Source organism: Maylandia zebra, linkage group LG5 (genome assembly GCF_041146795.1).
Source record: "Maylandia zebra isolate NMK-2024a linkage group LG5, Mzebra_GT3a, whole genome shotgun sequence".
Lineage (NCBI taxonomy): Eukaryota > Metazoa > Chordata > Actinopteri > Cichliformes > Cichlidae > Maylandia > Maylandia zebra.
This window is the reverse complement of record NC_135171.1, coordinates 10,132,263-10,147,825: the sequence shown is the minus strand read 5'-3', so window position 1 is coordinate 10,147,825 and position 15,563 is coordinate 10,132,263. Positions and strand designations below refer to the sequence as shown.

Here is a 15,563-nt window from a genome sequence, read left to right as displayed (position 1 = left end):
CACATTGGTTCAAAGAATTGTCTTTATGTTTACCATTAGAGAAAATTACATATACTCTAAAAGATAAACAAGAAATTTTCCAGAAAATTTGGGGGCGCTACATCCAGTATATTGGGAATAAAGATCTATCTGGTTTGCTGTGTGAGACAGGGACAGCCTAGCTATTCCCTGTACAGGACCACAATCATATGCTGCAATCTGAAAATTATTCTTTAAAATCTGTCAGAGGTCTCATGGACTCAAGTGCTTTCATTGAATGTACCTTATGTTTTGTTTATTGTGTAAATTTGTTTGTGTATGTACTTTATATATGTATATATGTAAAACTTTAATAAACATAATGTTGAAAAAAAATCCTTTGGCAGCAACGTCAAACAAGCATTTAAAGCAGCTGCAGAGCAAGACTGCATGTTCAAGAGGAGTTTGGGGCCATTCTTTACTGCAGAGTACAAAATGAGCAAATACTTATACCTGGAAAAAAGAACTCGGCAGGTTTTCTGACTCTTTTTAATTGAGTTTTGTTTTTTACATACAAGTTAAGATTTTATAAGTTAAACAGTGTGTTAACCGTTAGTCAGTACAATGTAAAACTTTCTTGAAGGCAAAATGTGTGGTAAACATGTACTTAATAAATCTTGGGGGGTCAACACATCCGTATCTCTTATCATATGGCAGGCGGTCTAATAATGTTTGGGGTCAGAGTTCGATTTGGTACATTTTTAGGTACATGTTGTGTAAATGCTGTGTCAGCTTTGTGGATTCTGCTTTGTTTTCCATGAACGGAGAGTCAAATATAGTTAGCAAGTTGAACAGGCAGCCTCCTGACAGTGATCCAAAACATCACGTTTGTTGTTTTAGTCTGACCTGCTGATTTAAATCATTATCAACACAGCCATGTGTAACACACAGCTCATGCAGACAAATACTTTAAGAAGCTCGGTAACCGAGTGTCACAATTTGCATCAGTGGTTGAACTTCATTTCCAAGTCATAACTCAGTCAGATTTAAACACGTACTGTGGTCACACACAGGCTAAGACTCAACATGACCAACTCTTTCCAAGCACATAGTTTGCACAGATGTTCACTCTGAATATTTGATCTATAAATCTGCCAATCTATAAATTTGTTCTATAAATCAGAGAAGAATTCATTCCCCTGTTTTCAGTATTTAAAAGAATATTATGTGTTTGTTTCAAATGTAAGAAAAGTAGCCTATATGCATGACAGCATTGTCCTTACTGTTTTAGTCACATGACCCCAAAGCACTACTTTTTGACTGAAGCACTGAAGCTTTCACGTCTTTTGTCCAAATATAATATAGAATAAAATGAAATAAAAGAAAAAGACTGCGACTTTTAAAACCGTAGAAGCTTCACACATGTACAAAACTCTTTTCAAATATATATAAAGTGTGTAAAACTAAACTAAAGGCAATAATGCAACAAAATAGCATAAACTCATGTACCCTTATAGCAGTTATACTATATCTTTCCTTTTTCTTTCAACACAGGCGCTAATAGCATGTCACAAAGATGTCACGCTCTGTTTACACAGCTTTAAATCATTAGTCTACCCTGTCCACACATTTACATTGCAAGGAAAAACAAGCTGTAAACACAAAACTGGCATATTATTAACATTTAGTTGTTATGTTTAACTTGTAAGCAAACACATGCCTAATTACATATGAAGCAACATTAGCATTCATTACAAGTTCGCTTCATTTGACAAATTCAAGACCACCGTCTCCTGAGGTAAATATTTAGCTAATCAACTCTAAAATGCTTGTGCCCCCGCTATAGCTGCTACCTGAAAACTCCTTCCTCTTGTGTTTGCAAGAAGCCACTAATGAATAAGGTACGTGTGACAAAATAGGTTGTGGGAGCTAAATAGTAATAAACTAAAATGCTCCTTGGAGCTGCAAAAATCAGCTGATATTTCTGTGTGACTCTTACATATTTGAGCCACTGATCATTTTAAAAACAGGGCAGGTGTTATGTCTAGATACAATATGTTGAACAATAGAGCTACTCAAAAGCAGCATTATGTGTTATTACCTCTTTATTACACATAATCCGACTCGACAGAGTCCCAAACAATTAAAATTTTGCTTATTAATTCTAAGTTAATGTCAAAAGTTTGAAGCTTTTCTCCAATAATATATCTGTTTCCATTCATCAGTGTGATAAACTTACCACACATATTGTACAGTTTGGGGTTTTTTTCTGCTTGACTTTCTCTTGGAGATAGTGTAGCAGTGTGTACACCAAATATCAGCTCCCCCATCGACTGCTAGCTGGCCTTTCGGCATGGGATTTTGGCTCTGCTTATTTGGTTGAATGAATTATTAATGGCTCACCGGTTTTCCACAAGTTCCATCTTTTTATTATTTTTTTCTCTTCCCTAGCAGGCTCGATGTGGACTGCATCTCCTCATCTTCACAGCAACACATTTACCTCCCATCTCTTTCAGAGCCAAACGGAGGAGCGTTTGCCCAGGAAATATTCTGCACTCTCTGGCAACTGAATGGGAAGAAGGAGAATCTTTGACCTTGGAAAATGAAGATGTTGTTGCCATGGGAACTGTTAATCCTTCTGTCACTCAAAGAGTGCCTTGCTGGTGAGATGCCAATTGAAGTCGCGTTTTTATAACACACACCTAATATGAATACAGTGGATCTTGAGCAAGGAAGGGCTTCCCTTTTCTTAATGCGTGTTTATGTTACTATTGCACATCAAACCGAAAGATAGAGACCTCAAAAATCACTCTATTAGTTTTGCTTGTGGGTAAAATCTACCAATTTGATCCAATTTGTTCATTAAAATCAGTGTTTAGTAGGAAATGGTAAAACTTTTGTGCATCAATTTATTGAAATTTTGATAATAGCGCTAAGCCACAATCAGAGTTCATATTTTCCTTTCAGAGCACCTCAGACTCATGATGTGAATCATTGTTAAGACCAACATTTGAAAAGAGACTCGCATCCGGTGTGGGACTCACTGTCTCTTGTCTTTTTATGCCTCGCTGTTTTATTATGCAATTTTCTTGCTTTATGTCCAGCTGCTGCCACTTCCATGAATTGTGGCAGAGCACTGTAAAAATCCATACTAACTCTTTCCTCAACACTCAATTATTCTGTGCCTCTTCCCCAGCAGCACAGGTTCGCAGTGTGCTGAGATGCTCTTTGAGTAAAGCAGATGAGCGTTAGACTTTATTTTCCTAATACCTGCATGAGTTACAGCTAAGGCATTAAAATCTCGCTAAGAGCTCTGAACATGGCAACCTGCGCAGCGTAGAGATTTAGTGTTGACAGTCACATTTGAAGAATATACTGTATGCTCAACTCAAGCCAACCGTTTACAAGGCATCAAGGAATACATTTAAATTTATACAGCATATGGAGTGGGGTCTATTGTATTGTTATTTATGCTTGCATTCCCATCGATTTAGAGCCTCGACTCAAGTCAGCATTTTCACCGAGGCGCATAAAGTAGTCTGCAGTCACAGAGCAGAGAATAGAGGGTTATGCACATGTCATTACACGCTATACTCTACATACATGCAAGTGAATGTGCGCTCACTACGGAGCGCACATTCACTTGCATTCCCAGGAAATCTAATTAAGGTTAATTTGTATGTGTGTGTTCATCTGTGCTGGTGGTCAGTCCAGTTGGCGTGTTCTCAGGGCAGGTCTGTTCGCGAGCACAAACTCAAACCAACCCAATCGTTTCCCAGGTGAAATAGCCCCGCTGTTAAAGGTTCATTAATTTGTTTAATTTAAAGGACACCGCAAACAGGGTAAAAAAATGAAGCACCTCCCTCAGAGGTTGGGGAAACAAGGCCCTTACCAGAGGCAAAGACTCCCACTCTCATTAGGATGATGGTGATGATGGTGTGGGAGGGAGCGCGTTTTGTCCTAGTCAAGGTTAAAGACTGTATTATAAAAGAAAAGCACCTCATCCTTTCAAGTGCACCAGAAGACAAATGGACAATTTTTTCCCCCCCGGAGCAGCGCTGCTGTGCAGCTTGGGCATATGACACACGTGGTCGGTGGAGAGGGAGGGCGAGTGCCACAGTGTGGCCGTGCATCTGCTAAAGAAACGATAGATTTCACGGGACTAATTAGTGCAATATCAGTTAATTACTCCTGTGTATTGATAGTTTGGCTGGAGGAAACCAAAACAACAAGCTTCACGGAGCAGACATGCATGCTCAAACAACATGTATACAGCTTTGCATGCGCTCGTCTAATTAGATTATAAGCAGAATGGGGCACTACTTTGATTACTGCGGCTCTCGTGTAAACATCTTAACCAAGTCATCCTGCTTGCATTAAAGCAAAGATGAAATAAAACATAATTCAATTAGCCAGCTGGGTTACTTGTCCATCTTTCTAATTATTCTCGACATGTAATTCAGCTTAAACTGGATTCTGTGTTTTGCTTTTCTGTACTTTCATGTATTTGTTGTCTTTTGGCATTTTAATAAAAAATGTTTTCCCATCAATCTGCACTCAACGGCCCCCAAAGACGGAGCAAAAACATGTTAGAAATGTTTGCAATAATCACAAGCTCAACACTCTTTTATATTTGGACTATTGATTCAATAGTAGAAGCTGCTTTGCCAGAAGTCATAGTTTCAGCTGTGCTTGGGAAATGTTTGCCATCTTTTACAGTGTGTGTGATATCATTAGGAGGAAGCCAGCTAGCCAGTGATTTCCAGGTGGTGTACCAGTTTCTGCCACTTAAACTGAAAAAGATGCTTAAAATTGTTGTTTGACTCTGATTTTTATGATATGCTACTTTGTCAGCTTGAGACCAGAAATGACTAAAATACATTTTGTCGGCTAAATTTTCGGCACTAAACTATTCATCCAATTTTCATGAAATCAGAACAAATTGGAATGTTTCAAGGATCAAATTTCAAATCAAAAGGAAAGGAAATCTGTACAGCTGCGAGGTAAAGTAACATGTTTTTTAAAGCATATGAAAATACGCCTCGATAAATTTTATTTCCTTTCACAGTACACTGTTGAAAGCATTGTGACACATAGAAGTAGCACCAGTGAAATACATATCATATATACTTGTATACACTGAAAACATGTTGACCAATGATATGATTACTAATGATGATGCATTTTGTTTCTTCTTGTTCTTCTTCTTATTATTATTAGTAGTAGTAGTAATGGTAGTAGTAACATTTCAGCCATGTGTTACTCAAATGTATTTATGTGCTGCACAGATTTGCGATCATAACTGTGTATGTGGATGTGTAAGAATGAGGACGGGAGAGGAGGAAGAAAAACTCAGTCAGTTAGCCAAAATGCTTGAGGGTTATCTTTGGTTAATTGCTCTTTCATCATAATGTATTATCTGCCTCGTGACATGTGCACGAGAGCGTTTATTAAATGCAGGATCTGCTCAAGGAGCCATGTTGGCAGCTAATTATAATAGGTGTTAAGTTCACACACAGTTTTCTGAGCAATGAGTGCTTTTTTTTTTCCCCATTGTACTTTTCTTGTTTTTTTTCTCTCTCTGCAGAGAATACACGCCATGGTCCCGTCTTCACCCAGGAACCTAGCGACAGTATTTTCCCAATGAGCACTGATGATAAGCAGGTGTTTATTAACTGCAAAGCAAAAGGGAACCCACCTCCGCGTTATAGGTGAGTGGTTTGACAGCTTTTTGTTTATCTACAAAGTGAGACTACAGCGTGTGGGATCAAATTTACAGAACCCATTTATATTTTAATGCAGTCGTTCACTACAAGTATTTGTGTTTAGTCGTTGGTCTCCTTGTGCGATGCTTTCTGGAAAAGCAGGAAAGCTACATGTTCTTGGCCAGCATCACTTTTCATTGATGGTGCCAATGCTTCAGTCTTCATCAGTCTGTCTGTGCAGGTGGAAGGTAGATGGAAGAGACATAAACACGGACTCAGATCTAAACTACAGCCTTGTAGAGGGGAACCTGCTGATCAGTAACCCTCATGTCATCAATCACGGGGGAGTGTATCAGTGCATTGCCACCAACACATTCGGGACTGTCGTCAGCAGGGAGGCAAAAGTCCAGTTTGCATGTGAGTTGATTCTTCTTTTTTTTAAATATGCATATACTGTAACAGCAGTGAAAAAAAATCCCACTCTCCCACCCCACTTTGACTCGGTGTGATATTATGTGTGACTCAACGGAATGCAAAACAGTTAGAGTGGGGCTGCGACCGATGATTAATTCCATTTATCTCTATTATAATTTCCCTGGTTAATCATTTGATTTATTTGGTCTTTAAAATGTCAGGAGATGGTGAAAAATCCCAGAACACAATATTTTATTCGTCAGGCCAGGTGTCCAAACCCCAGAAGTATTCTGTATTCTGTTCTGGGCAAGAACATGATACTGGACAGAGATAATGGTTGTTTTTGGCTGTTTTTCCTTATTTGAATGGTAAGATATTCAGAAATATTGAAATCTGATCCCAGTTTTTATACTCGTGTTACTCTTAATGCTTTGCTAGTAAATTTGTTAGATGATAGTTGTGATGTCCCTCTAAGTGTTCCATATAAAACATATTTACATCCAGTACAATATTATCAATATAGCATATTGTAAGCTTTGTGGTCATTAAACAGCTATTTCAGACCCACAGAAGCTTCTCTGATGAGAAGTTCATCATGTTTAATCTGCCAACTTCTAAGTATGGCCATAAGCCAACTGTTGTGGTGCACTGCTAACAAGGTGTGTAGCCTCTGCAGGTCCAGCGTGGACGACCAATGAAACGGAGTCAGATTAAAAAAGAATTAGCTGTGAAGTTAACAAATTCAAGTTTTCTGATGTAACTGTTCTGGCCTTTGTTTGCAAAGTTGTTTTTTAATAATTAATCACTGATAAAAACTGTGTGTAAAGAACCAGAGCAGGGCGATATGACCAAAAATATTTATCACGATATACATTTGAAAATTTGCGATAACGATATAATTGACGATATAATTGACACTAGACAAAATACTTTACAACTCCTGAACTTTATTAGTGCAAAAAAACAAAACAAAACATCAATGTATTTTCACTTAAACAAGCAGCTGTTTTTTATGTGCATTAAAGTTATATAAAAATTTAACAGTGCAAATGCAAATTCCTCGCTGACAGTTTAACCAAAAGGCATTTCCAGTGGAAATTGGCCGACGTATCCTCAGCATAACCATGTATAATATCCACAAAACTTAAAAAGAGGTTATACACACACAATACGGTAATATTATGTTGAAGCACCGTACGTATCACTCCGCGAGGCTCCTGCCTAATATAGCCGTAATGCTCCGATAATCCATCAAGCGGTGGGTTCGTAGCTTAGCAAAGTTGTACTGAAACATTTGACAGATTTTCAAGTGCCGTCTAAATAAAATCGTTTCGAGGTCAGTAAAAACAACCAGAATTCATACATAAGGCACACGGGATTATAAGGGGCACTGTTGATTTTCAGAAAAATCAAAGGATTGATTTTAAGTGTGCTGTATTTTCCAAACAACACGGTAATAACAACGGCCCGCTAGCATGCGCTACCAAAAATAGTGCTTTGTTGTGTATCTGACGGACGAAAGCTAAACCACCACTGAAGTTGCAGCATTTTTACAAACCAATTCTGGTTCATCCGTTTCATTCAACGATCCGCTTTCGCTCTTCTCATTCTGCGTCGCCGCCATGTGCGTATGTAAACAAAGGCACTGCGCATGCGCATTTTACCCATATTCTATCGCGATATTTCATTTTCCTATCGTTGCCCAACATTACACCGGTATTACCGTGAACGGTATGATATAGCCCAGCCCTATAAAGGACCCACGGCAGACCTGACGACACATACATGCTTTTCAGCATTAACTTTTATTTACACACTCGATTGCTGTTCACAGACACACAAGGCTGCAGTTTCCTAGCTCAGCCGAACACTCCAACAACAACACTCAAAACAGGAACCAGTACAGATTTTAAGACGGGACATGATTGCTGATGCCGTGCTGGGAAGGTGCACGCACCTGCACGGCAGCTGCAGTTATGTCCAGACCACGCCCCGCCACATTGTGGGGTGTGAACTTCTCTTTGTTGTAGAGGTAAGACATGCCCAAAGAAGTTTAACAAAAGTACTGGATGAAGGCGGCTCATACTCACTAATTAAAACTGTGTTTGGTGACCACGCCACGAGCAGATTTATGGCAACTCTTACCTCTTATATTAGAAACAAATAGTGATGTAGTTGCTACAGGACTGCATAGCTGCTCGAAAACCTTGCTGTTAAAGCCTGTTGGTAATTAACTGAGTTGATTCAACTGCAAAGAGATGCAGACGAGTTGCGCTCATCAGCGCAGACTGACTCTGTTTCACTGCAGTCGGACCGTGATTGTTAGAAGCCAGGCTGCCTTACACCATGCAACCTGTGTCCCCTTGTGATTGAAAGTGATTGTCCAGAGGTTGAGGGTGTTGTAAGCTCAACTTCTGGTTGACCAGTTGGTTGCTGCAGCTACATGCAGAAAAATCACCAGGCAAGCACTGATTTTTGCCATCGATTTTTTCTGTAGTGTGACTGAGCATAAAAGAAGCAAGCAAAAAATAAACAACTTGGTGGCCTTACTATATTTCCACTGGATAGGGTAAAGTATTGCCAGAAAAAGAGCTGTTTACTTGTTTAGCTACTGAGATTGCCAGTCTTGTTTTTGTCTAACACGTCCTGTTTTGGTCAAACAGTGCATTTATTGTTTGCCTTCTTTAGTGGTTTTTAAAACCTAATTAATGCACAGCATCAATTTTTTCTGTTGTTTTTTAAACCTGGAAAAAAAATCACTTGTCAAAAGTAAATGCAACAAAAAAACAAAAAGTAGTGTTACACGGATGACAGCAGTTACAGTAAGTGTGTTACCGCTGCACACTAGTCTGCAGCTCTGATGCAATGCATGAAGGAATGAAGCCTGCACGTCTTGATTTGGAGGGACTTTTAATCAGTTGATTTCTGGTTTGACAACCGCTTATATTTGCTTGCTCCCATCCCGGGATTTGATGGTATTTCTCTGACGCTGGAATTGATATGTCTCCCCACTGCTTATTGTCTCACGCAGCACAGCAGCATTTAATTAAAGGTGAAAGTAATCTCTAACGCGTGATTGGAGAGGAGCATTTTGGTGTACCCTCTGCCTGGTCTCTAGCGCATGCCGTGATATGAACAGGGGGCTGTTGGGTTTGACTTGTGAGCGATATGAACAAACTGGGAAATGTTGTGCAGGATTAAAACGCCCTTCCCTCGGATGTCGCCCGCACGTAAAATTAAAGTTATTACAGCTGTCAGACCCTGAAAAGTTATTGATGTGTTTTGCGCTCAACAGTTCTGCAGAACTTCAGCAGCAAGACGAGGAACACGGTGTCGGTGAGAGAGGGTCAGGCCGTGGTTCTGCTCTGCGGACCCCCGCCACATTACGGAGGTACAGCGCACCTTCCTGACTCTTTGTCTGCTGTGCTTTCACACTCCTGCTTGCCTCAGCAATCTTTATTGTTCCCTTACTCTGCTGCTTATTATCTCGCTGTAACACTGCAGCGTCTTCTTTGTTTTTATGTCTTCCCACTTTCTCTTTCTGCAGCTCTTCCCTCAGAACCGTGACATACTGTTTTCCACTCACTTCTCCTTATCTGTCAGACAGGGAACTTTTTATGATCAGCCGCAGCTCTACCTGCCCAGACCCATGCCTTCATCTATAGTTCATAGCCTCATACTTCTTAACCTTGAGCTCACTTTTCTTGCCCATATGATCTGTGACCATGCTGTCATCTATAAAGTCTCCAGTGCTCCACTTCCCCGACTGTCATTTTTTTTCCTTTTTTTCCTGGATGTGGGCAGGTTATCTGTTGGGTAATAAAGGCTGCCGGTGGCTGGTGCGGCCGCGGGAGCGTTTATCCCGCGGCACAGCAGTGAGTCGGCTCATGTGTCTGTGTGCTACTGATTAGCAGACCCTCAAAGTGGTCCACACTCCTGCAGCCATTCGATGCCCACCAGCACAATTTCACGCCAGCATACCAGCCTTTCTCCGCTCTCTGTTTCCAACTGAATCCTGCTGCCACGTGGGAATCCACACTTTAGCAATTTGCCCTCCAGCATTCCCTCCCTTCCCGTTTAAAAAAAAAAAACAACAAAAAAAACCTCAATTTCTTTATTTTTCCTCTTAAATGAAGCATAGTGAAACATTTGATGGGATTTGTACGATGTGATAACGCCACAGTAGCTGGAGGTGTTTTTAAAATGGAACAAAAAAGTGTTTTTTCCCCTCCACCTTTAGATAATGTTAAATACTTCTTTAATACTTGTTGATGCACCACTTGAGGAATACACTGATGCACCTTATTAAAAAAGGAGACATTTGAAGCTTTTCAGAGCAATCAATAGGTAAGTGGCCTAAAAGGAGCTGCTCTGTGAGTTAAACTCTGTCAGAGGACATGAGATTATGTGCCTGCAAGTCCTCTGTTGCTGTGAGACTGCAGCTCTTCAACAGACCCACTCTCTGATAGTCCCTAATCATGAAAGGTCTGTCAGTTACTGCCCTGACTTCCCTTGTAATGATTTTAATTCACAGCTTTCCCTGAAGGAAAGCAAGTGGGACTTTTTTTTTCCTTTCTTTTTTTTTCCCCATCTGCCCAGTCAAAAGGGCTGCCTGCAGAATGTCATGTGTCTGATACGGGCGGGCTGCACTAATAGCAAAGTTCATTCAGCATTCCCTGCAGACGCTTCTTACTCTTCTTAGCTCTCTTTCGCTTTTCTTTGCGCTTTGCACTCATACATTGGCCTGTTTATCAGTCCTTTGTTTGTTTGTTTTTTATTTGTTTCAGAAGTGTAAAATAATTTTTAATAAAGTTAGAGACTAATAACCATAAGTGTTGTTGCCATATTCCACATGCTCAACAGATAAGGCAGGAACAATGACGCCATCCAAAATAACCCAAAACTCTGAGTTCAAATCAAAAAATGAAAAAATGAATAAAATATGATCCTCCAGTGTTTTTATAACACATAACATAGAACTCTAACCAACTCTGTACATTTTTGATAGCTAGAGGCTTGACCAATATCGCCAAAAAAAAAGTCCCAGTGCTGGGTTCAACTTTTATCAAACCTGCATTCTTCTGCTGGAGTCCCCTGTGATGACAGCCTCGCTGAGCAACTCAATGATCCGAGTCAAAACAGAGAGGCTATTCTTTTGCTGTATGTGTCAGCGCAACCTTAGCCCATCTCTCAGTGCTTCCCATGTTACCTAACCTTTCCGCAGCACCCAGTCCCATGTCGCTTCAAGCCTAGTGAAGGCACAAAGCTTTAGAAAATAACACACAAATGTAAACTTTCAGTTAAAAAGCAGAAAAATAGTCAGGTGGGCGCTGGAGTCAGCTGCAGATTTGTTGTTTGGGGGAGTGACTCAAAATAAACGCCCAAATTTATGATAATAAAGGAAGAAAAATGGCTCAATTATTTATTAAATTTAATTAAAAATGTCCAAAAAGGTCCTATTTTTTTCTCAAAAAGAACATTCTTGATGACTTATTGTTGTTGGAGTTGAATTCACCATGTATACTATAAAAATGCTCAACCATAAGTTTGTGCGTCAACATCCGAGGAGAAGGTCAGCTGATCTTAACTTGGCTTAACTAAAAACACTTTGAACTCTTTTGTGCTTTGAAGTCATCTTGTATTGTTCAACAGATAAATAAAATATATTTCTCATTTCCTGATAAACTACATAGAGTGAACGTGTCGGTCCACACCTTTTAATAATTAATTATTATTGTCCTTAAAAGTGGTCAATCCCATGATGACTCAATAAGTGCAGAACTCCAAATCTCCTCTGGCATTAATATCAGCACCAAAGCTTTGTAGCGTGGGTGTCCATGGCCGAGCAGCTCCCATACTGTAAGTGTAATGTGTGGGTGGGCCTGTACTTTTGTCCTTAAATTATCTTTGTATGTGTTAGGCATTAATGGTCTTGCTGTTCTGGGAATTTTGTAAATGTGACTGGAAAGTTTATTTCTTTTGTGCCTCACTATCTGCATTTCATGTCCTGTTCCCATTATTCCAGAGATCAAATATTCATGGGTTTTCAATGGACAGCGCAGCTTCCTGCAGCAGGATGCTCGTCGTTTCATTTCTCAGAAGACGGGAAATTTGTACATAGCCAAAGTTGAAGCATCGGATGCGGGGAACTACACATGCGCAGTGAGAAACATGATGACCAACTCAACAGTGTTCAGCTCTCCAACCCCAGTGGTGGTACGGAGGGACGGTGAGCATCACCATCACCAGTCTGCCTTGTGGTTATCAGTCTATGAGATAAATCACTTGAGTGAACTAGTTGTCACCTGCGCCACAGCTCTTGCCCTTCTTTTGTGTTTTAAATGATATGATTTTCCATTTATTCCTTGTGCAGTGGTGATGGGCGAATACGAGCCAAAGATCGAGGTTCAGTTTCCTGACACCCTTCATGTCTCCAAAGGATCGTCAGTGAAACTGGAATGCTTTGCCTTAGGAAAGTAAGTGGCACAACACAGTCCACTGGAGTATTTGCAGAGCAGCGTCCTCAATTACTATCAAACACGGCAGCAGCAATCTTTCCGGTCATGGTGGAGCAGGAGAATGTGGCCTGCGTGACCTCTTTGTGTTTGACCTCCGCAGCCCTGTGCCTTCCATCTCATGGAGAAGAGCTGATGGAAATCCACTCCCTGGCAAGATTAAAATCAACCACTCCAGCGGGGTTCTGGAAATTCCATATTTTCGCCCAGAGGATGCCGGCGTGTACGAGTGTGTAGCCGAAAACAGCAGAGGACGAAATGTTGCCAGAGGGCAACTTATATTCCACAGTAAGTAAGAAAGAACATTTTGCTTCGTGCTTATCGGAGTCTACTAATAACCCTTTTTTTCTTTTTCAGTAATATTTAGACCTTTAGTCAGAGCTATAATTATTGGAAAACAGCCCTTTATTCAAGCATTATTTTTTCTAATATTTGTTCTAATGGAAGGATAATAAGCATGATAATTTGAAGTCATATGTCCTTATTGTTGGAGTGTAAATGCAGTGCAATAAATATTTTCAAATTAGAAAATATGATTTCCAGTATCTCAGGACAAATTTACCATCTCTGAATCAGAGAGAGGAGTCAGTGTCTCGCCTGCTCCTGTCTGCCATGTGTGCAGATAAGAAAGTAGGAAAGATGGATATCAGTGTCTGAACTAGATTCAGGATCCTTTGTTTTATGCAGACCTTGTGTACATGCAGCGTGGATTCTGAGGTGTCTGGTTATGACATCAGTAGTGCTAAAGATTAAGCCGTGAATGGCTGTTGACACAAAGCAGCAGTAACGCCGGGCAGGTTTGTTTATGCAACACATTTCACATGAATGCAATTCAAGGTGCTTCACAGTGAATTCAAAAGGAGATGGAGATGGCATTGAAACAGTGTCACATTAAAACATAAAAAGAACAAATTCAATGGAGTTTTTTTTTTTAATTTAAAAGAAATCTGAGGGTCAAAAGTAGAACTAACTAGAGCTTAAAGTTAAGTGTAAAGAAGGAAGTTTTTAACCAGTACTTAAAAGTAGTGTTGAAATCTCCCAATTCTTTGAATCTTTGGGCTGAAGGAAGGACAATACTCGGTGTATTTATGCTCAATCAACAATCATTTATTTCCATACAATTCAACAGTCAGAGCATTACAACGTCCGGATGGGAGAGATGCTTGCAGAGGTTCGACAGCATGTCTCAAAATGGTGACGGGTTGCTCAGCTTTTTATACTCTCTAGTGGCCCCCAGCTAGTCGTAAAAGCCAAAACATCACATTCTTTCTCTGTTACAGCGCCTAAGTTATGACCTCGGCAGTTGTTTCTCTGCTTTCTGTAAGGTGGGGGTGTGGAATGTAGTCTATCTATCTCCCCTGTCTTTAGACACAGAGTCTCCTGCTTACAACCTTCTCTTCATGATTCAACAATTAAGCATGTCAAGAAAACAGTGTAACACATTCCCAGCAGATCAAGGATACAGAGTGATGCACATTTATCTAATGAACTAATATGTGAATATGTTCTGTTAACTCAAAAGTATAACGAGAACTAAACTACATACAGCTCACACACTCTATATTAAAGGGTATAATGTGATCTACAGCAGTATTCTAATTCAACTACTTTGATTACATATATAAGGTAACATATAATAACAGAATAATCTAACAGTAGTAGTGAGCAAGAGCTTCTTAAAGTTAGTAACTAAATACTGCACATCTGACGCTGAAAGTATGACTTGAAGCTCAGACAAGCCCTGCATGAACAGCTGGTTCACGCCTATGATGCCAAGGTACACAAGGTTATGGCAACAGCACAAAGAAGTTTCCATCCCATTACAAATGTAAATGAATTATATTTAAACATGCTGCTAAAGAGCCATTTTTAATGTGCTGGGTTAATGTAGTAAATACAGATATCGTAAACTAAACCACAATCTTTTCTGAAAACCAATGTGCAATTTAGTGCCTAACCCTTACTAAGTAGTGTTAGTACTAAATCCCAACCAGACTGAGAGACACAAATCAAATTAAACTAAGCAGTGATCAGTTCATAATTATCAAATCTTCAAGTATATTATAAAAACACACGCTTGCTGTAGGTATACCTATTCTGGTATCGGTTAGAATAGTATTGTTTTATATTTATATAAATCAATCAATAAAATCATTATTTTGGACTTATGGGCAACAAGTGTTAATGCAAATAGCCAAACAGATGAGCGTGAAATCAAAGAAAGATCATATTCACATGCTAAATAATGTTGACCATTTCCCAGTCGACCTACAAAGGAACCAAATTCTTATTAATTTCCTATCCCTATGTAGCTCATCTTATATATCTAATTGGATTATACAATCTAATGTATACAATCATTCGCACAGTTATTACGAATCTCTTTGGGTGCTTTTTGAAGTTCATCTCTTTCTGGGTTTTTCAGATTGGTTACATTAATGATTCCACTGATTGGCCATGTTGTACGTAACTTGAAACTCTTTACTGTGGGTTCGCAAAGAGAATCAGTGCCTTACACTATATAATATAAGAAAGATTAGGTCCTATATGACAGAGAGAGCTGCTCTCTTCGTACAGAGGTGTCATCTTTCACCGATTATGCTGTAATGGCAGAGCTGTCAGTAGGCACAGTAAAACCTCTGCAAATGGTCCAAACCTGTGGCAGCATGTCAAGTCTACAATCACCCAAAGACAGCTTAGGTAATACTACCTTTTCTTTTACTTGCCACTCCTTATCTGTTGCCAGCAGTAACATGTCAAGTCACTAATGAAGTCAAGTCACTAATTCCTGCCTAGGAGAGACCAGAAAAGACCAGAAGTGTGAACTCTGGTCTAGTATGCCTTCTCCTTCACTACAATCACGTGAATGACTTAGAATGAGTAATCAAACTGGATTTTGTCTTCCCAAAAACGTTGTTTGGCAGTAGTTCTTCATTTAAAATAATCTCTTTCTCTCTTACTCTTAATTCCT

The 15,563-nt window shown here is 39.7% G+C and overlaps 1 protein-coding gene across 2 annotated transcripts in view; it reads left to right on the top strand.

Moving 5' to 3' along the window:
- The window catches only part of cntn6 (contactin 6), a 137,702-nt gene that overhangs the window by 75,151 nt on the left and 46,988 nt on the right, over positions 1 to 15,563 (top strand). For both annotated transcript variants that reach the window (XM_012923591.3, XM_076883710.1), the window contains exons 3-9: positions 2,475 to 2,621; positions 5,546 to 5,669; positions 5,905 to 6,080; positions 9,373 to 9,468; positions 12,103 to 12,306; positions 12,451 to 12,553; positions 12,696 to 12,880. In XM_012923591.3, the coding sequence (XP_012779045.1) occupies positions 2,561 to 2,621; positions 5,546 to 5,669; positions 5,905 to 6,080; positions 9,373 to 9,468; positions 12,103 to 12,306; positions 12,451 to 12,553; positions 12,696 to 12,880 (949 nt within the window). In that variant the 5' untranslated portion in view covers positions 2,475 to 2,560. The remainder of the gene's footprint in view (positions 1 to 2,474; positions 2,622 to 5,545; positions 5,670 to 5,904; positions 6,081 to 9,372; positions 9,469 to 12,102; positions 12,307 to 12,450; positions 12,554 to 12,695; positions 12,881 to 15,563) is intronic.